At 39.0% G+C, this 26,923-nt stretch overlaps 3 protein-coding genes across 4 annotated transcripts in view; 2 read left to right on the top strand and 1 right to left on the bottom strand.

Annotated features, from left to right (window-relative positions):
* The first annotated feature begins 1,669 nt into the window (after positions 1-1,669).
* Positions 1,670-4,604, top strand: golga7 (golgin A7). Of its 2 annotated transcripts, XM_032512761.1 has the most exons (6): positions 1,670-1,907; positions 2,430-2,552; positions 2,647-2,799; positions 2,929-3,030; positions 3,385-3,444; positions 3,770-4,604. In XM_032512761.1, the coding sequence occupies exons 1-5, from the start codon at positions 1,866-1,868 to the stop codon at positions 3,430-3,432; spliced, it is 468 nt and encodes a 155-aa protein (XP_032368652.1). In that variant the 5' UTR covers positions 1,670-1,865; the 3' UTR covers positions 3,433-3,444; positions 3,770-4,604. The 2 variants fall into 2 exon arrangements, with proteins under 2 accessions (XP_032368652.1, XP_032368651.1); XM_032512760.1 differs by having other exon boundaries at positions 3,385-4,604.
* On the top strand, positions 4,098-14,190 carry r3hcc1 (R3H domain and coiled-coil containing 1). Its single transcript, XM_032513089.1, is given in 10 exon segments — positions 4,098-4,125; positions 5,185-5,195; positions 5,198-5,316; positions 6,747-6,884; positions 7,098-7,602; positions 7,819-7,994; positions 8,107-8,177; positions 8,274-8,369; positions 8,582-8,722; positions 13,113-14,190. Coding segments are annotated over 9 exon segments (1,254 nt in total). The 3' UTR covers positions 8,692-8,722; positions 13,113-14,190.
* The window catches only part of loxl2a (lysyl oxidase-like 2a), a 32,768-nt gene continuing 14,911 nt past the window's right edge, over positions 9,067-26,923 (bottom strand). Inside the window, exons 4-14 of the mRNA XM_032512735.1 lie at positions 26,401-26,609; positions 23,043-23,259; positions 21,121-21,304; positions 19,545-19,696; positions 19,287-19,454; positions 16,719-16,884; positions 16,003-16,243; positions 15,446-15,561; positions 15,082-15,218; positions 14,575-14,686; positions 9,067-12,051 (exon numbers count right to left, since the gene is read on the bottom strand). Coding sequence (XP_032368626.1) covers positions 11,981-12,051; positions 14,575-14,686; positions 15,082-15,218; positions 15,446-15,561; positions 16,003-16,243; positions 16,719-16,884; positions 19,287-19,454; positions 19,545-19,696; positions 21,121-21,304; positions 23,043-23,259; positions 26,401-26,609 — 1,773 coding nt within the window. The 3' untranslated portion in view covers positions 9,067-11,980. The remainder of the gene's footprint in view (positions 12,052-14,574; positions 14,687-15,081; positions 15,219-15,445; positions 15,562-16,002; positions 16,244-16,718; positions 16,885-19,286; positions 19,455-19,544; positions 19,697-21,120; positions 21,305-23,042; positions 23,260-26,400; positions 26,610-26,923) is intronic.

The following is a 26,923-nucleotide window of genomic DNA, read 5'->3' as shown; positions in this document are numbered from 1 at the left end:
ATGTAAATTTAGTTTATTCTGATACAGTTAATCTTCACCTAACTAAGGAATCTACATGTGTGCACTCAAATGCTTCTGGTAAAAGGACTAGATATAAATTACTAAACTGACATTAAGTTCCACAAATTTTGAGTTTGGCCCCCTGGTGTGTAAAACGAGACTTTCATTACAATCAACAATAACCCACAAACGTGGTTATGGGTAGCTTTGCTATATTGTACGTAAAACTAATTTTGTAATTACTACCATACACAATGCATAGGTTACCAAATGATAAGAATGTAACTACTTAGGCAATTAAATGCACCTAAAATAAAAACTTGAACGACGGCGTTCAATCGCCATTACGAATCAACAGCCAGGCGCAACCTAGCTAATGGCTGAATCACAATCAGCTGATTGTCCTCCGGGCCGCGGCGGTCTCCTTCATTTCACTATTTTCGCGGTGTGAGGCGCGTGACCGCGCTATTTTCCAACATGCACACACAACCAGACGACCTTTTGTACAAAACTAAACAAGTCAATTTTTTTTTTAAGTGTAAGGAGTAGAAGTACAGATATTCGTGTTACAATGTACGGAGTAAAAAGTCACCACAATAAGTTGAAGTAAGAACTGAAAAATCTACTGTAATTACTTCCCATCTTTGATACAGCATAACCATTTATGTGAAATATACTTAACCGTGTTTACTTTAGCTCAATTATCAATGAAATAAACATTTATGGTTCATATTTGCCATTTACCCATGTGAGATCTTAATTATGATTTTCATTTTGGGAGAGAGGAAATTCTAAACATTTCATCATTGGTGCATATTTCTTAGGAATTAATCAGAACAGGTGAAAGTGCTTGGAATGTAACCATTTTGTAACTGAATAGCAGGTGCAGAAGACCAATGTTTCATAGCACCTACAATTAAATACTTGAGTGCAGTAGACCGGAACACCTCATATATCATGATTCTTCACAGAAAATGAGCCAATGCGTTTGAGTTAGAAGTTTGTTTCTTTTAACGCTGAAGACGGTTCCCACAGACCCGAACAAAAGGTTTCAAAGTCAAAGTCAAGTCAGCTTTGTGTCAATTTTCACATGTCAATTACAAAGAAATCGAAATTGCGCTTTTCTCATATCCCACGGTGACAACAAGACATTTTAACCAATTTGGTCCACATACAAACATAACATTCAAGTAAACATATAAAAAGTAAAATACAGATTGTACAAGAGAAATAAGAGCAGCAAATTTGAGTTAAGAAAGTGCAAGTTCAGAGGGAAGCCATGGTTTGCTGGTTAAACAGATACTCAAAACGGTTGTAATTAAGACAGTTCAGTTGAGTCTTGGTGGTAATTGGTGTGAGTCCGGTTATGGGTGGGTCAGCCTTCAAAATAAAATCTTGCGGTGAAATGTAAAGTGAGAACCGAAATTGTGTCGCAAAAATCAAATGACATGCCGATAGGTAACACAAATGCTAGGACCGTAATTAGCGAGGTTTTGTGGCCGCCCGTCCCTAATCTTAAATGTATCAAGAACAGTCGGCGTGGGGCTTTTGCTTACATTTTGGCTGTGCTGTGTCATTGGAACTCGTTTCAACTCAGTAATATTTTTCTTTAGAATGTGGCTGATCTGAAGGACTGCCAACATTTGTCTGCTTGAGTTTACTACACGGGTCTAAGTGTTAATGTGGAATATGGTATCCACGTGTAGTTCCAGACGTCAGTGAGGGCACCCATAAAAAGAAATCGAAATAATTCCATTTAAAACGGTGTATTATTGCATATCAGTCGATGCATTTGTTCAAATCTTTTATTCTCAAAAAAAAAACAAATACGGGCCGGAAGTTGAATTGGGCTGGAGCGTAGCTAGATGCGCGAAGCAGCTATAGGGAAAACGTCCACTATGGCTGAGGTAAGGGTTTGTTTTTAAATGTTTAAATCGGCTGCATAAATATAACGGTTATTTTTTGGGGCGATAAAGATTAACAATGTCATACTTTCCAGCGGCTTTGATGGGCCAGCAAACGTGAGCAAAAGTGTTATTAGCTAAGTTAGCTAGCTAACCTTAGCCCGTATCTTAAGCGATTATTTTATTATACTGTAACGTTACGATTGTTCCATTATGTCCTACAGTATCCTACATCACCATTGTCAATATCACATAAAGCGTCATGTGGTAGTTGTCATTAGAATTAAATCAAAGATATTTGTTGTGGTAGCTACTTGCTAGCTTGAAAATAACGTTAGCGTTTGTAGCTAACGTTAGCAAAGTGTTTCGAGTAAGTTGATAATGGTTACGTGTAAGCTTCATGATTTTTGTCCGAGTTGTGTTGCTAGCTTTACAGTAACGTTGGGTGCGTAGGGTACTGTTCCAACCCTTGAGACAGATATTCCCCATGTAAGACAGCCGCCTAAATGTATGTTATTTGTCCAGACTCACAGTTTACAGGACCTCCAGCAGCCAGCTGTCTCCTCCAAGGTGTTTATCCAGAGAGACTACAGCTCAGGAACCATCTCCAAGTTCCAGACCAAGTTCCCCTCTGAACTTGAGTCCAGGGTAGGTAGCCTTACAGTGTTTAAATGGATTCTTTAATTGTTGACATTAATGCGAAATATTGTGTGTATTATCGAAACTGTTTGTGTGGTTTCAGCTTGATAAGCAGCAGTTTGAGGAAACCATCCAGACTCTAAACAACTTGTATGCAGAGGCAGAGAAACTAGGGGCAGAGTCTTACTTGGAGGGCTGCTTGGCTTGTCTAACTGCATACACAATATTCCTCTGTATGGAGACACACTATGAAAAGGTACAACTGTTTTAATGTTAATGGTATATTATGCCGTGCATATTGCCAGCTCATATATTTTTTTTTCTGGTGGACAGAAATTAATTAATTAAATAATTTGTGTGCTACTGCCTGTCTCTCTGTGTACAGGTGTTAAAGAAGATTGCTAGGTACATTAAGGACCAGAATGAGAAGATATATGCTCCCAGGGGCTTGCTGTTGACTGACCCTATAGAGAGAGGCCTCAGAGTTGTATCCTTCACCTGACATAAGGCAGTAAACAGTGGGGTAGAAAAGTATTGAAGTTACTGATGTAAAATAAGGCCTACTGGCGTAGATGCTGCCTGGCTCATCTATAAATATCTCCATCTACAAGCTTGGCCAGGCTATTCTTTGATGTGTGCCTAATTGTTCAAACCACCTCTAAACTAACTAGTATCTTTTAGACCTTAGAGGAAAATGGTACTTGGCTCTATAAGGTAGGTAGTAAATTTAAACATAATTGGTGTAACTGTGTGTATGCTAACAAAAGTACATTTTTTTGTTAATTACATAAGAAAATGTGCATGTAGCATTGTGCATTTCCCTTAACTTGCTATCTTCTAGGTTGAAATTACCATCTTTGAAGACAGAAGTATCGGGTCTGGAAGATAAAGAACCTTGGGGGTATGGAGTCTTTCTGGTGTATTGAAGAGGTCCACTGAAAAGGTTTTGGAGCTCCAATTTGACATTTTTGCCCTTAACCTAAGAAATCAGGATTATATTAGGATATGTTCCAAAACATTGGCCACAAAGCTTATTTTTTTAGCCACAGTCAAATCAAATTGATCTCTGATAACTTTTAATTCCATCATTTGATAATAAGTAATCCTTTAGCAGGACATTTACTACCATCTAGTCAAATCCTAAAATAAGATCTCACACTGAAATCTCCATTGTCTATTCTTAATGCTAACAAGATTTTTTTCTTTCTTTCTACCTCTGTGTATAGACTGATGACTCTGACCAGATACTCTTTGTCTTGTCTGGCAGCAGCAGTTTTTATCTGATTCTCTTCTTTGTTATTTATAAGTACTCTTATGTCTCTCTATCCTTGTGTTTGCAAAAGTGTTTTAATTCTTTTTATACATGCTGTGATGTGAAAATTATTTCCTAATTGATCAAGACCCGTCTTTATAAACAGTGCCATTGTGTTAAATGCAACTTATAAAAAAAACCATGATAAATATATGTGATTTGACTTGTAAATTTTTACGTGCAATTAATGTAGGGTTAAATAATGTTTAGTCGCCCAGAACTGTTATAGTAAATAGGTAGGGATGGAGTTGTTGGCACAGTCTGTAAGCAGTAATCGAGTTATGGGCAGTTCTCCACAGTGTTAACATGCTGGTAGTTGCCTTTGTTGAGGTAAATGTTTTCTTAGCTGTGCATGACTGTGACTTTTTTGTGGGCGGGTTCATGTCTTGTAAAACATGCAAATTGGAATTCTGGACCAAATTTGTTGGGACTGAAAATAGAGCGTGTTTACTGTAATTAAGTCCATCACAAAGTAACAGTGTGGCATAGTGCATTTTGAAATATGTCCATCTCAATGTCATAGTATGTCACTAAATCTCCCAAATCATATTTAACAGTCATGTCATGTGTTTCTAGTAAGATTCACCATCTATATTGCGAATGTCATCACCTTTTTCATTATCACCAGACACCACAGAAACCTTAAACACTATCAACTCCACAGATGAATGCTATTATGTTGGTGTTTGATACAGTACTTTTCTTACAAATATGTTCTATCTAAATAAAAAGCCTTTTCCTGAAACATGTATTGCTCCTTGTGTTTGACTTTATTTCAAATATCAGGCTTTTAAGAAAATGAGCTGTAGTATTGTGTGTGTGGACAGTGGGCTCAGAAACTGTATTTGGCTTAAACAATTATTACCAGATATAGTTACGTTTTCTTGTTTGTTGGTTTATGCTAAATTTGTAGGAACGCCGCTTTTATTCTGAAGTAATCATAACGGATATCTTAAAAAAAAGAAGAAAGAAATTGCTTCCGGAAGCTAAAAGCTAACCACTAAACTTACCTAATCCGTTTTATCCATCATGCTACAGAATCACTGCTGCCTGTGAATTTAATTGTAGTCACCAGTGGTCACACGGCTGCAGCACTACACTAAAACAAGTCTAATTAATTTTTTTTTTTTTTGACCATTACGGTAAGCCCACTCGAGTAATCGTTAAAGTAGCTAACGTTAGCTTTGTGTGGTTTAAGAAATCAAAACGCATCATACACAGCTAGTTAGCTTTCTTATCTAACGTTACATAGCTTGAACTAACGTGGCTAACCTATAGCTGGATCTGTTTCCAACCTAGTTAGTGGTTGCTTTGTCACACTGTCCTTAGGACCCGTTCCTCTCTGTCCACCCTGGCGTTTCCTTGTTTCGATGGCATTTATCTTCCAAAGCAAGAAAACAAATTCCTGCACAATGTCAAGAATGACCTGGAAATATACCAACAGAAAAGCTACCGCGGGAGGTAAGTTAAAGTTACGACAATAAAGAAAATTCACGACGGAATTGGCCAGCTGAACATTTGTACAATTTCACATTTTAAACTCCATTACAGTTAGTAGGCCAAATATTATTATTATTTATTGTATGTATTAATACATAGACTTACCTTTGGACCTCGTGTGAAACGACTGGCGTAAAGCACAGTGTGCTACTGTGTTCATCGGGGAGATACATATTGTATTCAGTACTAATTTCTGCTATAAATTATGGAAAAAGTAGACAGTAACAAGGACGCCACACCCCATTGTTGTTGATAAATCTACCCTAAAAGAGCTGCCTCAGTAACGTACATCTCTTCTCAGTTTTCAAACTGTTTAAAAGACCAGGGACTAATACCCCACGAGTAAATACTAAACTTGTGTAGACTGACTTCCAGTGACTTCTCACCCTATTGTATACATTTAAACTAATTTTGGACATTTTTTTAAAAGAGAGAGAGAGACTGGCTTGTGTGACTGCCGGTTTGTTGTGGCTCTTCTCACTGTACTTACAGTATCTCACAAGTGAGTAAACCCTCACAATTTGGTAAATATTTCATTTTCTTTTCATACAACACTAAAGAAATGACACTTTGCTGCAATGTAAATTAGTGAGTGTACAGCTTGAATAACAGTGTAAATGTGCTGTCCATTCAAAATAACTCAACATACAACCATTAATGTCTAAACCGCTGGCAACAAAAGTGAGTACACCCCTAAGTGAAAATGTCCAAATTGGCCCAAAGTGTCAATATTTTGTTTGGCCACCATTATTTTCCAGCACTGCCTTAACCCTCTTGGGCATTGAGTTCACCAAAGCTTCACAGGCTGCTACTGGAATCGTCTTCACTCCTCCATGACGACATCACCGATCTGGTGGATGTTAGAGACCTTGCGCTCCTCCACCTTCTGTTTGAGGATGCCCCACAGATGCTCAATAGGATTTAGGTCTGGAGACATGCTTGACCACTCCCACCAACATGCTTGACTGTAGACAAGAGACATTTGTTTTTGTACTCCTTACCTGTTTTTTTCCACACACGCCTGACACCATCTGAACCAATAAGTTTATTTGGTCTCATCCAACCGCAGGGCATGGGTCCAGTAATCCATGTCCTTAGTCTGCTGGACCTCAGCAAACTGTTTCTTGTGCAACATCTTTAGAAGAGGAACGACAGCCATGCGGACCAATTTGATGCACTGTGCGGCGTATGGTCTGAGCACTGACAGGCTGACTCCCCACCCTGGACATTGTATTTAACCTTAATTTAATCAGGTGGTCTCATTGACATAAAATCATCTCAACGCCAAGTTGAAAATAAGTAAAAAGATGAAGTTCCTTTTAATACTGTCAAAAGAAAAATATGACCTTACTTTCCTTCTCTGTTGTCATGCCCTCTGTCTCCCTGTCCAGCGTGCTCCTGTTTCCCCCTCTACCCAGCAGACTGCGGTTCCTGATCCATAAGACCATAGAGGACCTGCCAGAGCTCACCACCTTCTCAGTAGGGGAGAGCTGGTGCCGTAGGGTGGTGGTCTGCCATTCTGAGTTCAGGTACTGAATTTATACAAGATCTTAGTTATTGATGTGCAATAACCGTCTTTGCTGTATTTGTTAGTGTGTGCAATTTGCCAGTCATGAAACAAAAGACACAGTTCTTTTTCTGTCTCTTTTTGTTTTACGTTGCTGTTTTTCTTTTCTTTTAAGTTTAAATTGCTTTTCAAATTTTGTAGGATATTTCAAGACATTTGTGTTTTCTGTTTGTAGGGGTGAAGTAGAGGAAGACAGTGGCTGGGAGAGCAACAACGGCTTGTGTGAGATAGATGGCAACGCTAAGCCTAAATCTTCGATCCCATTGCGAAGCCGAGGACCTAAGAGGCCGGACAAACCCCTTTACATGCCACGAGTTGCTCGGGAGAGACTGTCCTTACAAAACTCACCCTCAGGAGACCAAGAGTTGCCCAGTCCGGCCTCAAGTAGCTGTAGCTGCCTCAACAGTCAAGCTGACTCTTGTTTCTATCCCGAAACTACAGAAAAAATAAAGTCATGTCAACTCCAAGTCAACTCCTGCACATCCAGACAGGAATGTGTCTCTAACGTTGTTACTGACAGTTCAGAACTTTGTCCTCAGGAAGAGAAACAAAAGCTGGTGCAAGAAGCTGAGCCCCTAGTCTGGGAACAGACTGTGTCCTGCTTCAGTGAAATGACTCTGGAGGAGGATGAGAAGGGCAAGGAAGACATATGCACAGACACAGATGATGTAACTGAAGAGGTAAGCCGGCTGTTGTTTTTTTGTTATGCTTTAATTTTTCTATGGAAACTTAATTTATACGTTATACATATCAATAACATTATCATCTGTTATCACTGAGCTATTATCCATTGCTCTGTACTTTGTGTATTTGGATTAACATTTATATTACATTAAGCACTTTCTTGTTGAAGTCACATTAAATTATAACCAGTTATTTTGTGTTTGTTCTGCCAGATCAAGGCACATCTGAAAGAGACAGTAACTGTTTCCATTCAGCACGTTCAGAATGACTACTCCACTTATGAGAATGTGTGCATCGGCCTGGATACTTTTCCCCACGTGATCGAGATCTACGGCTTCCCACAGTGTTTCAAAACCGATGACCTCCTGGATGCTTTCATAGACTACAGGTGCGAGCAGAGACTTAGAAAAACATCCCATATGTCCAATGTAAGTAGATTAAGAAACTCAAACAATTGATCCAAGTACCAAACTCCTATAGTTCTTTCCTGTCGGTCGCAGTGATGGCGGAATCAAGATCGAGTGGGTAGATGACACACATGCCCTGGGGATTTTCTCCAGTGAGACCGCAGGTAGGAGTCCTCGCTGCACAATAAATGTGGTGCTGGGATTTGGGTTAAAAGAAGAATGGCTAAAAATGTACTAACGTACAGCAATGTCATGTGCAGCACTCCATGCCCTCTCCATCTGCCATCCAATGCTGAAGGCAAGAGCACTGGCTCAGGCGAGTAAAAAAGCCAAAGGCAAGGCCATCAAACGGGCAGGTAGGTGGTTCATTAAGCTTATACAAGCCCTGTAGCTACTTGGAATAACATGCATGTTGTGGTGGAACAGATATCTTAAGCAATATATTTTTTTTTATTTTGTTCATATCTTGGAGCCCTCCTGTGGTATCTAGTATTTAGTCTGGGAATTAGTTTTTTATTTTTACACTGGATGACGTGGTTCTGATGGTTGTTTCTTTGCTGTCTCCCAGAGTTTATCCAGCCAGTGAAGGAGCGTCCGAGGACAGACTGTGCCGTTGCCAGGCGGATGGTGACCAGAGCCCTGGGGCTGCAGGGACGAGGCAGAGTGCAGCAGTATTGAAGGGAATTGCAAACACTGTTGGCTAACACAGGTGAACAGACCAACACAAGTGACAAATTAAGGTTTAGGCTTTTTTAAAGCACACACAGCATTGTGGAGATTGCTGTAGTGTGGAGAAGTGTTGGAAACTCATTTGTTTTCCTTTTTCCATTATTTGTTCAACTAACAACTAACTATTACCATAGTAATTTGATTACTAGTGATCAGAGCACTGCACTTGGAATAGCATATATAAAAGCATTAGCTGTAAACTACACAGGACTTTTGTCATTTTACTGCAATGTGTGTCTCCAGTTTTCTCCAATGTTCCATTTTTCAAGCAGTTACATTTACTGAAACATTATAAAAGAGGCTCATAACATACTGTACATTGGATCAGCTTTCACCAATATTTATTTTGAAATGCAATGCTTTTCTGCATTCACCCTTGCATACATACAATATAACTATAATCTTGCATACATACAATATAACCAGTCAGACAGCAAGCAACAAGTACTCTTTTAAATTGAAGGTTCCTTGATTTTGTCACATTAAAAAAAACTAATTCACAAAACAATGAAGAGGCATTGTCACTTACATCTGTGGCTTTTACAGTACATCAACAATGATATCATAGTTAATATTGTAACAAAACTCAGACATTGAGAAAGAAGCTGAGGGGATGCTCAGATCATGAAGATGAGAATGTGTGTCTACTGTAATAACCCCCCAAAAGAAATCAATAAATAAAACTTTTTCAAAAGCAAGCTCAAGTATGTGGAACATAAAAACCTTGAAGAAAAAAACAAAAAAAAAGAAGCACGTTCCCACTTAATTTTGACAATCCAGGACTGAAAACCTTTACAACTTGTCCAAAAATACTGCAGGGAACATTTCCAAGCAACTATTCGATTAATCTGCTGTGGGGTAAATGAAAAAAATAAATCCAACTTTAGGTAGTCTATATTACAGTTTTGGTTGCAAGTTGTAGAAAGTTAAATAGTCTTTATAAAAACAGGAATTATTTGTCTTGTCAGTTGTGTTCTTGTTGTAGATTGCACCATGCTACAGTAATTATAATCATGTACTGCATTTGTTTTGAGTTTCTAGTTAAAACCTTTAACTATCCAATACAGTGGAAATCAAATGGGATTTTAAACACCCCACTTTTGAATTGAACTGTTTTGGGGGAAACATCAGTGCAATATTCAGTTGTAGCACCAGGTTAAGCAGTAGACGTGGTGATCTCTCCCAAGCAAACACAATATAAGGGTGAAGGTCTCATCTCATGGATTTTGGGCTGCGATTGAATAGTGTTTTTTGATAAACCGCTGTGCTAGCCGTTCCGTTGAGTTCCTATGGGAAGAGCGGTGCCGCACAACCATGTGCTGTGCTATCCCTGGCGTCGCACACCGATCGGATTTTCCGTGCTGCGCTCAAAGTTCAAATTATTTCAACTTTGACCTAGATGCCTCTGACCTGATCGAAAGCGCAACCAATGTGACAACAGCTGTACGTGACTTAGCCAGAAGAGACATACATATACCGGCAAAACAAAGAAAAGCTCATCCTGTGTGTCTCGGAGTTCCCTGAACTGTACAACACCTTTTTAAAGATGATGTATCTCGAGCTCGTTAAGAAAACTTACACATGGCGTAATGTCAGCAGTCAGATGGGATTACAAGGTTTGTGTATAAGCATAACATATTAACAAACTTGCTATTAACTAGTAACAGGAAATAGCTTTGTTGCCAGTTGCCACTCTTGATGTAAACCTGCGCTTTACTCTGCGTCCTTACTAGCAATACCCTGGAAATCCAGAGTTCTCGTGAGAGCACAATTTGAATTTGCTCAGCGAGTTACTCTGGCATCGAGTAATACTGCTCATTAACTATACCCTTGTAGCCGAGCTGCACCAATCACATCGGTGTATCTGATATAGATGGGCCAGAGGTGAGCTAAACAGATGACTACAGTAGCTAAGTGTATGGGGTTCTGGATACGTCACCCCGCGTGGTGTGATTGGTCGTAGTGTTAACCAATTGCGTGCAGTGAGATTTTCAAATGTACGCTTGGTTCTGCCCATCGAGATGGGCGACTTTGATTACTCAACGCCAGACCCTTAATCTTTTGGATTTAGGTCTGGATTTCCAGTCTAACCTAGCGGTGGGCAGTGAGCAAACCGGTTATCATGTGTAGGCTTTAGGAAGGTTCTTAACTGAGTGAAGTGACCCAGAAGTATGTAAGTGGCAGCTGTGATAAGAGCTGGTCGAATTCTCTAAATGCTAAAGATGGATGCTTCCTTTCTTATCTCCTTTAGCATAGGGTACACTGAACCATCCTTTACAAAAGGAAAATAAATAATGATGTCCCACAATTCCTTATGACAGCAACATGTAAAGCAACGCACCATTCGGCCCTGCACAAAAACTATCAATGTGCATATCTTACATTTAGATCTATTTAACTTTTTTTTCTAATTCAGCAATTATTTTCATACTATTCTACTAATTGGGATTCATGTCTATAAAATAACAGCGGACAGGAGGGTGAGCAACTGTTTTCAATGTGAAAACCATTTTGTTTTACTTTTGTAACTGGTATTCCTTTTTCTATTTCAATTCCAACCTTGGTAATGAAGTAATATTTTTTTCTGGGTTTTCCACGTTTAGAAAACCTGCATAAAACAAGTGAAAACGCACAATTAAAGTTTCTTAGATGAACTATAAGTAGTCATCTTTGAAACACTGTAATGTCACCACAGCCAACCCACGTTAAAACATCCACCGTGGCATGATGACATAGCCTAGTGTACTGTTGGATTCTCTAAACACCGCAGTTGTCTTCACATCTTGCCTTGACCTCATGACGTTTTGCATTGAGGTCAAGGAAGAGCAGTTGGGAAAAGACGTAATTTTTATTTTTACTATTCGACCGCAGCCTTGTTTTGAGGCTATTCCTAATTCTCTTGAAATCTTTGTTGGCACAGTTAATTTAATAAGTTATGTGTCTGCAGCCCTCCCTGAAGTCACTCCCAGTAAGCACCAGGTCAAAAACGACATTTTACTGACAATAAAGGCACTAAGAAACTAAAAGATAAGGACATTTTGTACAGCTGAATGTGGTTAAAAGATTTAGAAAGCAAGCGGTTCATTTTCCCATTGACTCATTGTCCGTTGTACCAGTTGAGCCCGGAACCCAACAACAATCCAGCATGGCTCCAAGTAAAGAGTACAGCTCCCTCTAGTGGTTGTCAAATATCAACATACGCTTCACTAATGTCCATCCGTCTGTAGTCATCTTTGGTCTACCAGTGTGAAAGCTGGTTGGTCAGCAGTCCAGGGAACGTTTCCTCTGTTTCTGTACTCCGTGAGCCACCTGTGAAGTCAGACAGGGAAAGTATGATGAAGACAAGAGGAGTAACACTGCTGTAGGGAACATAATACAAAGCAGTTGCTGAAGCTCTTGCTCAAACAAATCTATCTAAACTTAAAGGAAAATTCCGGTCGATTCCAACATGTAGCCCTATTGTTTGTAAATTTGGAGTGCTGTCGGAGAGAAAAATGAAAACAGTCAGTGCTGCCTACATCGTGTTATCCTCCTGCTAGAGTTAGCACCCAACAGGCTTAAACAGGACAAGTTTTAAATGTGTTTTTTAGCCTCTTAACATGTTCAAAATTTCATTAAAAGTGACTACCCATGTGCAGTGATACCTTCCAAGTGAACACAGTGAATCTGACTGCAGAAAAACATGAAAGGTGGGCTAATTCAGCTCTGTTTAGTTCCAGTGTTGATACTGCAAGGAGTGCAAACTACAACACCTAAAAGAGATAAAACAAAAATATGTAGGCTATCAATTTAATGATTAAATAAGGTAGTGTCTCTTAACATACCTCAATTATAACTTGTCTCCTGCTAGTTGTACTACAGCACTTTCAAAAAATAAGCTTATTTTTGAAAATATGTTTATCTCTTTTCGGTCCCGAAGTACTCCTTGCAGTATCGACACGGGAACTAAACCGAGCTGAATTAGCACAACTTTCCCATCTACAGCAGTCAGATTCACTGTGTTCACTTCGAAGGAATCACTGCACATGGGTAGGCACTTTTAATGACATTTTGAACATGTTAAGAGGCTAAAAACAAGTAAAACTTGTCCTGTTTAAGCCTGTTGGGTGCTAACTAGCAAGAGGATAACACGGTGTAGGCCGCACTGAATAATAATATATAATAACTAACCCCCCCCCCCCCCCCATCCCTAATGTGATGAGGTGACCAGTAATGTCACAACTAGAAAAATATTTAATTTGCCATTTTTTACAGTGGAGCGTTTTTCAAATGCAGGCACAGTTTTGGATGAAGGCATTGTATATTTTGAAGCATGCTGTCATATGATATCTATTCATAATACCTTCTAACAGGCTTTTTATTTTCTACAGAAAGATCCAGCAGGGGTTTGCCTCCATTCATTGGCCCTCCGTGAAGGCTCCACAGTGGCCACGAACGGCTGGCTGATCATGAAGAGTAGGACCACCGTCCAGCACTGTTTGCCTGTTTCACTGATTGGTGAACATGTTTGCATGGCGAAGAAGGAGACTGCCGCACTCCTGGAAAATCGAGCCTGCTGAAGTGTCCCTGACAATAACAGCCTCGAAGTTGCTGTTCTGTAGCTGAACCTGACCCTTTTGGACAATATTGTTGTGGTTCCTGTTGTTCACCTTTAGGATTACTAATTGTAAAACAAAGCAAAACTATGAAAGGGGCTAATGCAAACGGTGATTTTTAGAAAAGGCATTGGAGCAAACTGGAGAAGTTCCTAGCTTGTTTTGATTTGATTGCATGTTGCCTTAAAACTAAAATGCTTAAGTGTTTAATTTCCTGGCAGGAATATTTTGTTTTCTTCCTTGCCCAGGTGATGCAGGACTCGTTGAATAATTTGCTGTAAGTAGAAATTATTTTCCAATTTAATGCTGAATTCCCTTACAGATGGATTTATGGGATTTAGTTAAATATGTTACATTGTCCGCTTAAGTTAAAGCCAGATTTTTATATGGAGTGCACAACAACTCTGACAAATGTAATGTACAGTAGATCCATTAACAGAATCAGATCAGCTAAAAAGATAAAACTAAATATTGTTTTCAAAAGCCAGCTTTTCAATTGTGAGACACAGTTACAAAGGAAAATGCATGCAATAGCAATGTTATGTTTCAGTTCATTTTAAAACTTTGTTTGCAAGATGTTAAGTTTTTAATATTTATTTTGTTCCACTAAATGATACAAAAGTACCTTTTAGGATTGTTGCTTGTTGTGTTCTTTGTCAGTCCACATTACAGAAACCTTTCAGAGGTTTTTGATCAACAAAAGTTTGAGCTTTGAACTTGGAATGTTAGGTCCTTTGTACTTGTTACTGTACTGTAATTTTTATGTAATTGACCTAACATCAATCTTACTTCTGTATAGTGGGTGGTCAAAATGCCATTAAGAGAGAATTAAAAAAGTTTGTATTCAGTTTAATGTCAAGTAGTGTATTTTCTGTCATACTGAAATGTTTCACTGTGTGTGTGTGTGTGTGTGTGTGGTGTGTGTGTGTGTGTGTGTGTGTGTGTGTGTGTGTGTGTGGTGTGTGTGTGTGTGTGTGTGTGTGTGTTTTGTGTGTGTGTGTGTGTGTGTGTGTGTGTGTGTGTGTGTGTGTGTGTGTGTGTGTGTAATTTATTTTGTTCAAAACCCCACAACTAAACTGTGCTAAATGTTCTCTTTCATTATACAATGTTTCATGAAAAGTCTTTAATGCGGCTTCATTTTCCTCTGAACTTGACGCTTTACTATAATAACCAGTAATCTAATTGTTGTAATCATACTGCAGAGGAGCTTATGGTCCTTCTAAAGTAATAGTCTCACCTATATAACAGTTGTATGTCCATATCCGCTGTCCATCGTACCGGGAGCGGCACCTCATAATGTTGTTGGTGTAATCTGATTCTGCAACCTCATAGTTGGGGTTTATCACAACCTGAGAGATCAAAAAAAGGTAGACGTCAAAAAAGCACTCTTTCATCAATACATGAAGTTCTTTTTTGAGCACTACTAAGGACCGAATAAGACAAATGTAGATTGGCCTAGACTAAGAGGGTGGCAGGGTAACTTGTTTAAAAAAAGAAAATGGATTCAAAAAGATGACTTTCTAGTGGAGGATGTCAGAGTTTGGAAATCTAGTTTCTGCAGCTGGCAAAGTGTCCGTCAGAAAGTTCTCGGTCCTTCAACAACCCTCGTTAGCCTGTTAAAGTCTGAATAAAGGTATATGACACAAGCAGTCACAGAGACGTGGAAAGTCTTGGTATCTGTTTGGTCTATAGGACTAGGCTGGCTGGAGATGAGACAATTTTTCCAGCAGCAGAAAGGTTTTACCTGGAAGATGTAGTCGCCAGGCTTCAAATCTGTAATGTCAATCCACTGACAGTCAATGTCGTGCCTGTAGGTATCCCAGCAGCCAACTGTGATGCCTTGTGCCCCAAAGTTTGCACATTCATACCTCTTCTGGATACCTGTCGGCATTCAGCACAGTTTTAGTTTTGGCATTAAAACATTCAGATCTGATTTTATTTCAGATATTTTCATCAAATCAAACAGTCAACAAAAACATTTAAAAAAAAGTTTTAATCCTATATTTGCTTCTTATGAAAGGAAATCGTGTTAAACCAGAACTGGGTAGCACAATTCTAAACAACCACAGTAGGAAATAAAAAATGAAAAGGGAAGGAAGAATATTCACCCTCGTCACAGTAAGTGTCCTCCAAACAGAAGCTGGCTTTGTGTCCCTCTGCCACTTTAGTGCCGTTTAGAGTCAGCAAGTCATAGTGGGTGAAAACCTCCATACTGTGGTAATGTCTGGATCAAACAAGGACAAACACAATGTTGAAACATCCGATATATGCCTATATTTAGCAGATCCACAATAACACCCATGCTCTTATCTGTGACCCACTCCGAACAGCATTTATAGCAGGAGTACAGGGGAAAACGCCAGTGGGATATAGGAAATTACAGGACAGTTAGATGTTGGTAATTCATTATTTACTAGGTTTAAATATAAAAATGCCTTCAAGATTCAGCCCAAATTTCATTCAGTTTCAGAAATACAGTATTTAATACATTGTATTATACTCTGCTTTTTCCCCCTCAAAGGATTAATGAGCCTGACATTGAGCATTAGGAATAACAACAATTTACCCCAGTGTAATCATTTAAAAATAACAGATCAGGTTTCATACAGTCACTATTATAAAAGCAGCAGCAAACTACAAACTGTAGGTCTCGTTGAGGTCTCACCTGTGACACTCGTGCCAAATCCAGGAGTGGTGTGCGGCCCGTGGCCTGAAGTCTGACTGGCCATTGTTGTGGATCCGGGAAGAGAAGCGGAGAAGGCGGCGGTAGGAGCTGGGGTCGGCTTTGTCAGCACTGCTGGACAGACAGCGCTCCTCATGGGCACACTGCAGCGCGTACATGGGTCTGTCCTCCAGGTAGGTGGTCTGCTCCACAGCCTGGGCACTAAGGACCAGGTCTGGGGCCGCTGGGAGTGAGAGAGCAACAGGGTCGTGGTGGTTAGGAACAGCATGTATCACCCAAAATCAAAGTTCTCCAAAAAGCTGTACAGCATCAAGTTAGTCTTTGACAAAATATTTAAAAGAAATATTCCTTTTAGTATGATAGTACAGTATTGACCACATATTTTATTTTATTTTTCAGCATCAGTTTTCTAGTTTACAGGCCTATTACACTGCAGACATGTTGACTCGTCATAGTAGGAAAAGCACAGGTGTTAGTAGTAACATTAACAATGGCTCTGTTCTACTTAAGTGTTCCAGGAAGTCATTACGGTGTGACAGTGAGCCAGCATGCACAATACAAGGACAAGGAAAATGAAGCAGCCAATTCATTAATTTCCTCATATACATTTTTGCTTTTCCTACGCATTGAAATGTCTTCCATGAAAATCTTCGTTAGATTCTGAATGTTTACAGTGTTTGTAATCTACAGTTTCTTACCCTGAGTACAGGAGACCCCCGCAGCGAAGCGTCCACCGCCTTTGGGACAGAGAATGTGTTTCCCGTGATGTAGACACTGATCCAGAGTTATCTCAGTTCCTGAACATCTCACTCCACTCATCACAACAGCATCAGCCGAGGTATCTCCTTGCCAGTACCATGTTTCCTGATTAAAGAGAAGCATAGAAACCAGGTATGACTCAACTGAATCCCATCTCGCTGCCTCTCAGTCGGTTTGGACAGACCTCTAACGTTAAATAACGTAAACAAGTGCTGCTGACAAACAAAACGTACATTTTTTATCGGAACTACTACTTTTTTGAGACAAAGTCCCTTAAATGCATAGGCCTGATTTAATGATGTGATTTAGGCAGTCAAGTCCAAAGTGAGTACAGTCTTAAGTCATCATTTCTGTGACTTAAATGAATTTGATATTTTGGAAATGCAATTATTTATTTATTATACTTACTAAGACGTAAATGAGAAGATTGATACTACTCTCACTGGACTCTCAACCAGAAAGTGAATAAGTATTATTTCCAGAATGTCAAACTATTCCTTTAAACCGGACTTAATTCCAAGTCTCAAATCCACAGCATTATTACATAGGTTCATTAATTTAGGCCTGAGTTAGCTGGAATCAAGCAGATGAAGATCTTGTTGCTCAAATGTTTTGGAAATGTGTGTGGGAACGTTTTGGGTATAAACATGAACTTTATTTTCTTCCTTTATTTAATGTGGGATATGTTACCCCAGTTGTCCCAGAGGGCAACTCTAATCAAAGGATCTTACACGCACGCATGCACACGCACGCACGCACGCACGCACGCACGCACACACACACACACACACACATCAAGAGGTGCGCTGTTGTCCTCACAGTCCTGAATTATTACAGGACAATTACAGCATTTTGCAGGCCACATTGAAAACGACCTGTAAATCACACTTTCCGTTGTCTTCCAAGAAACTGGAGGATTCATGAGAAAGAAAGTGAGCTGAGGGATATGGATATGATAGTGTTTGCTGGTGGGCTGAGGAGAGGGGCGGACATAGCAGTATAGTTTAAGCTTCGTGTCATTTGTTCCATCTGGTGGTGGGGTTTTGCCTGCAAAAGTATTTAAAATTCAGACAGTAAAGAGTCTCTAGAGAGACTCAGTCCCTGCTCTGCTACAATAACAAAGAGCAGACGTTTATGACTCCTAAACCTGTGGTTAACACGAGAACTCTTATGTAATGGCAACTTACTGAATGTGGTGATAAAGGGACATGTTATTATAAATTTTGACCTGGTTCTTTGACTTAGCATTGAATTGTGCTTTCATTTTATTAAAATGGCTACTTTGAATCACAAATGGACCCTTTATTTCACACTGGAAAAGCACAATATTGAACTATACTTGACTAAAAGGCAGAAGCTCAAGCGGTGACTGCAAACACACGATGGCATGTTTACATGTCTTATTAGAAGTGCATTCACATAATTGTCCCAAACACACTTTAGTGAGATAAATAGCCTCCAACAGATCCAGTCCAAATTCCACTCGTAACCCCTCCCCCCCGCTGCTATCAGCGGATGTCCCTGTGATTCACACATACTTTCCAGACTTATATCATCCTAAACCACAAATGGTTTGAAAATAAAACTATATAAAACACAAGGAGGGTCTTAAACTCTACAGGCCTCTCACCTTAAGACATAAAGCAAGCACTGTGGGTCTCCTTTAAAAACCAAGACGTGAACATAAGCAGGACAGAACTGTGATGCAGCCGAGTCATTCCGCAGGCTTTACCGGTGAAAAGCTCCACTAAACTTCAAACAGCAAACCAAGACTTTTCCCGTTTACTCCTGCTGAAGAGTTTACCACCCCTGACCCGCTAACTGCACTGACTGTGTTTTTGAAGTTAGACAGTTACAACCTTACTTTGCCCTCTGGGATGAACAAAGCTCAAGATTGTTGAAGTGAGAGTTACTGGAATCCACTGACACGCAGGCACACACACACACAAACAGGGGGTAGTACTGCCAGAGTGGTTTCATATAGTGCGTATTACACATGGCTGTAACTTTCATGTCATGTCCAATCCATTATGATTAATGGACAATGAAATGAAATATAAATTATGCTGTATATTATATATATGGTTTATTACCATTGTGCAGGCTGGCTTGCATAGAAGTTGAACCATTTAGCTTAATACATGTCCTGCTGCTGTTAAAAGCTATGTTTCTGCAAGGTCCAGTATATTCCACACATACAAGATGTCATGTGTTTTAGTGACTTGACATTTCCTTTAAGTAATATTACCATGTGTACAAACACAAGAAGCAAAATATAAAATTTCCTTTTAATGTGTGAGTGAATTACTAAGTACTGTATATCAAATATACTGGAATGTTGGCATGAATTATAAAAAGTCCAGTTTGGAGTGCCAGTGTTATGCCAGAGCCTAAACTACAGCCTGTCATTTTTTTTGCTGAAAGCCTGTCCAGTAAAGATAAGCTCATTATCAGAATGACTTGTTGGAAGTAGATGTGGAGAGCAACATGTACTCAAGAGTCCATACCTGGAAAGCATGACTAGCAAAGCCCAAGCCCAGCTGTCTGCACACTACCATGGCCTCCATGGTCCCCCAGCTGTCACTGCACACTGTGCCCCACACCAGAGAGCCATTCTTCTCTGCCAGAACCTCCACACGACCCTCATAAGGATTACGGCCGCCATTTAACCGGAGCTAAGGACAGAGATAGACAGGTGTATCCTCCAGTTCTATGCAAACCTTTATTTTTTATACTATAGAGATAGAGAGAATTTGGGTACTCACTCTTTTGTTGAAGCCCATGGCAGGAATGTTACACCTGACAGCTGCATCTTCCTCATGGCTGCAGCCCACAGCATCACGGTTGAAGTAGCACTCAGTCAGTGACTTTTCAAACCCAGAGCACTCCACCTCGTTCATGTGGACCGGCCCGATCCCTTGAGAGAAACAAACGCATCACACAAATTAAAAATTGTGATTCTGTTGAACTTCTGACTAAACTTGTTGTCAATAAAAATTTGGAAAACAGCTGGAGCATTGGCAACATGTAAGTCACAGGACATGAGAATAAGAACTGTCATCTATTTACTGGAGAGAAGAAAGCTGATCTTTGGGTTACACATTGCTTTTAGGAAACACACGCCTGTACTGCCAACTATTCCCGACTAAAGAGCTGGAGTCTCGTCAACAAGTTCATCTAAAGATAAATCTAAGATGTCCTGTTCCCTAGAATTACAACGCAATGCAAACCAGCAGTCAACTATGTCCAATGAAAATGAGACACTTGAGGCCCAAAAAACAAAAATTCTCTCTCTCGTCTTTTTTTTTCTCAGTGTTGTGGAGTTTTCCATAAAAACATGTGCGAGTACTCCCTCCATGCTGGGTTTCTTCTTATGTGACTCAACAGGAATGTCTCTAGTGATGAGAGTTCTGGAACTACAGCCAAAGACTGAAACAGACATGCAGCCAGTGGATCACATAAATGATCACAATAAATCACAATGGGCCAAGAAAAAAAACACTAAATGCAAATGCCTTTATCAGCTGAAAATGAGTTACATAGAAAATATGAGAAATACGCCTAAAAACTAGTCCCTTATTCCATTTAAGAAGTACCATTTAAGTTTTATTGAAATTCTTGTTTAGTCCAATTCAGTGACTTTTGAAAACAAATTCAATCAGTTATTTCAAGCCTCTGGTCTGTGTATCGCACCCCTTTTAGGATGGAGTGGTCAGCTCGTAAAGAGGTTATCCCTCAAATAACCTTGTGCACTCTCCAACAAAGAATTCCTCTGCAACCCATGAAGGCAGTTTTTTTTCTTTCTGGAACATTTTGTGCACTCTTGTGTTTTGCTGTGAGAATAAGACAGAGGAGAGGACAACAGTGCCAACGCACATGTGATTCTTATAAGGCTGTGGTATATTGCATTTCACAGAATCAGATTCTGGGTCTAGGTATAAGCATTAATGTGCTATTCCATATACTCCCCAATGTATTTATATGCTGACTTAAGGTCTGTGCTGATTTAAGTGAGAAAGAAACAGGTGGTGATATAGAGGCCACTGATGATGTGAAGGTGGAGATCTTTAGTTTCAGTCCATAACTGTAATTTTCACAGCTGGGAATAAGTTCTGCTTGAAGCTGTGCTTGGAATTCTGTTGAGTATTAAGTTCTGTAAATGTGGACTGTCATCAAAGCTAAAAGCCTGAAAGATTCCTGAATGTGTGAAGGGACTGTCTATAAAAAGTCTATATTTTGAAATCATTTTACATTTTATTTTATTTGGAAACACTCTCTATACTCTCCATATAAGTGTACCAACATTTACAGTATATAGAGTGACTAATCTGTAGGTCATACCTTGTCCTAGTCGGGCACCACTCAAGGCCTCTTTGGCGGTACCGAACCCCAGCTCTCGACACACAACGGTGGCAGCTCGAATGTTCCAGTTGTCGTCACACACTGTCCCCCACTCCCCGTTCTTCAACACCTCCACTCGCCCCTCACCAATCATTGCTCCGCCTCTAAGACGCACCAGGGGTTGCTACAGAAACAGTCCAAGATTAGTGAAAATGTTACATAGAATTCAAATTGTTATTACTAAAATCTACAGCAATTGATGAAGTTTGAATTAACTGGATTCATTTATTTTAATGAGTCATCTCTTCTACATTTGGACATATTTGCATAAGTATGCAGCATCATGACCATGTAGTGTGTTGTCTTCAATAATTCATATTCATATCCTGAATAATGATTTGCTCAAGATCAATACACAAGCAGGCAGCAGGCTTACTTTGCTGCACACATTGCTCATAACTGCTTTTGCTTTAGAGATGAAATCCTCATTGTGTGTGTGGTGTGTGGTGTGTGTGTGTGTGTGTGTGTGTGTGTGTACATTAACTTTTTATATGCAAACTTTTATCTGTACATAGTAGTTAAATGTTTATGTCTGGCTTTAAGACTTTGTTATTTTTTTTGCCAAATGTGTATGTACTTTGAGAGCAAGAGGAATTAAATTCACTGTTTGTGTTCACACTTACTTGGCCGTAACAACTGATTCTGATTCTGATCAGAGATATAAATTAAAAAAACAACAACTGAAAGTATAAAAATAATTCACTTGTACACTCCTGATGTCCTACTTGGATTACAATTGTTCCACATTTAACGTGGCAGAGAGAAAATAATTGTTACCTTGGTAATGATATAAACTGTACAACAACAGCACCAAGCAAAACAAAACAACTAATAAACACCAAGCAAAAAAATACTTTTAATTTGATATATATATATATATATATATATATATATATTATATAAAGACAGATGTTTAGAATTCATCCAATCCAGATGCGTGACTAGAGGGTCAATCAATTAATAAGAAGGAAATTGTGTAACCAAGTGCTTGATTTATCAATAATTAATTATAGTATAGTGTATCATGGGCTTCCTCAAGTTCGTATTTACATAAAAAATGTTATGATTCTTATAACGTAATGACGCAGCAGCATATTTGGACAGCAAACATTTTGAATTGGACATTCAAATTTGCATTAGAAAATCCCATTCATGTTTTTTTTTTTAAATAAAGATGAGTTAATAGAAGAGTCTAACTCATAATCAGAAATTATTCAAGAAATGTCAAACATCTGCAACTTCAGGGAGTCTTCAGGGAGTCTGCTGATATTTTTCAGTTAGTTGTTCTTCCACAAGTGAAGATTTGTCAAGAGTTGTCCAGATGGGATTACTCTTAATCATGACTGTTTTCTTCCTTATTAGAAACACTCAGTTTTTCCAAACATCTGATTCTGCTCAGTCAAACAAAGTCACCAAAATCCAATGCAATTATTGACCTCAACCTTCCTCCTTTGCCAGACAAGCTGCCTGCATTTGCACAGTAATTTATTAAGTATTTTTAACACAGTCTATGGCTAGTATTGCAGTTAAACGTCCAGTTTTCCTTTCTGTCTCATTATTTCAATATGCACTGTTAAGTAATAATGAATAAGTTGGTTGTCTGACCTTTCATAAATGCTATCAAGACAAATTCCTGTACATTGACTTTACCTAATTAAAACCGCCAATAACTCTAATGAAGCACTGCACATTGCCACATAAACAGTTAAATATCCCTGTTGTTCATTTTAACACTGAAATAACATGCAAACACCACACAAAAAGGACTACTGCTGAGTTTTAAACCCAAGACCTTTTTCCTACAAAGTGACAGAGCTTACTACGAATTGGCTGTGCAGCAAAGCGTGCAAAATCCGACCTACCTCCAACCTGTAGGCCTTCCTGTAGCCGGCGCTGACACTGGGAGCAAAGGCCCGTCCAGGCACACAGCTGACCACTACAGGCATGCCCTGCTCACAGGTGCTGTTGCCCTTTCGCTTTATCTCTCCACCCATCTTACAATCGGACAGGTCAGCCTCGTTGCCTGTGCAGTTGACAGAGAAACCCCAGAAGTTCTTCTTACGACGCGTGGCCAGCAATCTGAGAAGGAATGATACAACAATACAAACTGTTACATATTATACTTTATGCTTTTTCTGTTCATTTGTGTAAATTTAGATTCCAGTCAGACACTTTAGAAAGCATGTTGTCGTTTTTTATGTTAAAGAATGACAACTTTTTTCCATCTTTTTGGGTGCCCGTGGTGGTTCATGCCAAAACCTGCATACTTGCTTCAGGATGGTGATCCATCACAGTAAACATGTAGTCAGCCTTTTTCGTGATGTTATGTCATCTTTGCATGGTAATGCTGATGCATTGATTGCTTTGAAAAGTGGTCCGCTTGGTGCATTCAAGTGCTGGCTGAGAAGCTCTGATATTGAACACTTACAGTGGTGCTCAAAAGTTTACATACACATGCTTAAGTTGACTAAAAAGAGGAATAAAAAATCATGTTTTTGGAAATTTATTTTAATACCTAAATTAAAAATGAGTAAATCCAAACCTTTAGGACACCAATTTTCTTTGTGAATGAATAACGTATTGTAAATAAATAAATGTTCTTATTTAAAATACAGGGGTCATAAGTATACATACCCCTATGTTAAATTCCCATAGAGGCAGGCAGATTTTTATTATTAAAGGCCAGTTATTTCCTGGATTCGATATTATGCATCCTGATAAAGTTCCCTTGGCCTTTAGAATTAAATAGCCCCACATCATCACATACTCTTCACCATGCTTAGAGATAGGCATGGTTTTATTCAGTTAGACTAATACCTGGTTTGATTTGCATTGAGAGATGATTTTATAGAAAGTATCCCATGCCTATCTCTAAGCATGGTGAAGATATGAGGATGTGGGGCTATTTTTAATTCTAAAGGCCAAGGGAACTTATCAGGATGCATATATCCTGAATCCAGGAAATAACTGGCCTTTAATAATAAAAATCGCCTGCCTCTATGGGAATTAACATAGGGGTATGTATACTTATGACCCCTGTATTTTAAATAAGAACATTTATTATTTTACAATACGTTATTCATTCACAAAGAAATTGGTGTCCTTAAAGGTTTGGATTTTACCTCATTTTTTAATTAGGTATTAAATAAATTTCCAAACCATGATTTTTTTATTCCTCTTTTTAGTCACTTAAGCATGTGTATGTAAACTTTTGAGCACCACTGTAATTATCAACCGCTGAGCTGCATTTCCATAAGACAACATCACACAACAACAAAGAAGAGCTTTCAAAACAGTCAATGCCAATTTTGGTTACCTAACAAGGTGGACATACTGAGGTGAGACTTTCTATGTCAAATGAATTTAAAGACAAAAAAGTAATTGTATACCATACAGGTCTGAACCACTGCAGGTATTAAAAACCTCTAGGGCATCTAAAACAAAAAAGGTTTGGAAAATGGTTGGCATAACATTAAAGTATTTTATAACATCAGCCCAATTAGTGCATGAAATATTTTACAATTCTTTCTCACACCCCCACAGAAATATTTAGCAGCTGTTTTATGGGAAGTAGGACAACAATAACCATACTACACTGTGAAGGACAATGGGGGTATTGTTGTGAGAGTACCTTACTACTCTCATGAACCCCACACTTGAATAGAAGTTAGCAGGGTCATTGAGGACTCCAACAACAGGTCCGGGCCTTGGAAGAAGCAGACCATGTAATGAAACCAGCATGAGCTACTTACTGCTTATCCAGATGGTGTAAACAGAATGTAGCTTCCAAGACGATTTGAATACAAGAACAATGTCTTGGAGGAGATGCTAAATTTTATTGAGTTTTTAATTTTGTTGCACTGTTATTGGCACATTTGGTGAATAGAGCTGTCCTTTGCTATTCCAGATACAGATTGATTGTGATCCTTCACCTCTGTAAAACAGTGAACTTCGTGAGACCACGCACTTTAAAATCTACACAGACTTTATGATCTTAGGTGATAAACAAAAAACAAAGTGTTCTTTGCTAGTTTGATGCACCTTATAGTGTGCTTTCCTCAGTTAAAATGCATCCATATGTCCGAATAGCATAACATCAGATGAGATCATGTCTACCAAAACTAAAAAAATAGAGACCTTTTTAATCAAAGTCATCTTCTTCGCCTTCATCTTACATCATCATAGGCATCCTTACACAAAGTCAGAAGCATCCATTTAAATAATAATTGCACATTTGACCACATCATACGTAATTATCCCGTTGACTCACAGTTTTCTAAATCAATTGCATGTCTGACGTTTCTCTGGTCTTAATTTGACTGTGGTGGAACTGTGGTTCTGGGAGCCTTTCAAATGATTATAGAGACCGTCACTGACTGGATGTGCATACAGTAATACATAGATTAGACTAACATGAACACATAAACTCATGCACATAAACCTTACTGAAGACCAAACCAACAAAGATATGTTCTTCTTGGAGGGTAGGTAGCCACATTTGTTTTCTAAAAAAAACTTTGGATTGTTGGCATTGTACCTCAGGCTGAGCTTAGAGAGAAACATGGTGTTCTCTTTCATGTAGTTACCAGATTGGGAGAGTTCCTCATGTGGTTATTCTCTCACATGCCGTAAACATCTGTTTTATTATGAACTTCCGTGTTGGCAGATACAAATAATAAGACACAAAGTGTTCTAGGAAATAAGGGAAACAATTACATGCACCCAAAAGAGCCACGGTTTCACAACGTGATGCATTCAGTGGCTTCCCAGCAAGGCCCATCCTTCATTCTCTAAAACTTCAACTGGCACTTTTTGGCTTCTTGTCAAGAATCTCCATGCTCAAGTCTGTTTAGTCTCAGTGTGGAATGCAGATGAAGGGTTGAGTGATGACCAGTGTAAATAAATGTGCTTACGTAACGTTTCTGATGATAAATCATTCCTAAATATACTAAGACTGAAAATTAACAGTGAAAGAAATCTTAAGGTTACATAAAATGTATCATACAGGAATACAACATGTTTTTGACACAGGTGTGGATTTAAAATAATTCATTATACATGTAGCACTATTATATTCCCATAATCTAAACTGTAATTGACTCAACAAAAAGTTAAAGGTAAAATGTTAGATTTCACCTAATGTGAAGACTTCTAACTACTAACTAGCTATCTAACTGGCCTTATTTAAATCCTGCTGCTAGCCCCAGCACCATAACTCACTTGTAGGGTCGGGCATTGAAGCGTTTCTCTCCAGGGAAGCCGTACATGCCACAGATGACCCTGCTGTTCTTTTCTGTCCACTCCTCATTGCAGATCTGTCTCCATTTTCCTCCATCTTTCACCTCCAAAAAGCCCTCAGTGATTGGAATCCTTTTCCTCTGAGAGTAAGTGGCCCTGAGCCTCACATCCTCCACCTGTACCGTTAAACCCTGAGAAACAACAGAGGAAATGTTTCATCAATGCATGCCACATAACATCATTTTCACATTTTAAACTACACCCCATAGACCCCTTTATGTAGACTTCAGTCCATCTGGTGACACCTGTGCTGAACATAGACTAGAAGAATTTCATTCAATCAAATATTCCATGTACCTTTAAAAGATTAGACAACTTTTATTGTTATTCATAACTATACCAGCATAAGTCAACCACTGACCAAAGACCAGCTACAGATTAATGATTAAACCTTTGTTTGTTTGTTTTGTTTTTACTTTTCCCACTTTGTCTTTTTCATTTTTAG

The sequence above is a fragment of the Etheostoma spectabile genome, chromosome 4 (genome assembly GCF_008692095.1).
Source record: "Etheostoma spectabile isolate EspeVRDwgs_2016 chromosome 4, UIUC_Espe_1.0, whole genome shotgun sequence".
Lineage (NCBI taxonomy): Eukaryota > Metazoa > Chordata > Actinopteri > Perciformes > Percidae > Etheostoma > Etheostoma spectabile.
Note: the sequence above shows the minus strand (reverse complement) of the source record. Positions and strands in the feature narration are given on the sequence as shown.

Excerpts from the sequence above, each read along its gene's own strand:
- golga7 (XM_032512761.1), top strand. The coding sequence starts at position 1,866 with ATGCGCGAAGCAGCTATAGGGAAAACGTCCACTATGGCTGAG. Across the intron at positions 2,553-2,646 it reads CCTCTGAACTTGAGTCCAGG|CTTGATAAGCAGCAGTTTGA; the intron begins GTAGGTAGCCTT and ends GTGTGGTTTCAG. Across the intron at positions 3,031-3,384 it reads TAGAGAGAGGCCTCAGAGTT|GTTGAAATTACCATCTTTGA; the intron begins GTATCCTTCACC and ends GCTATCTTCTAG.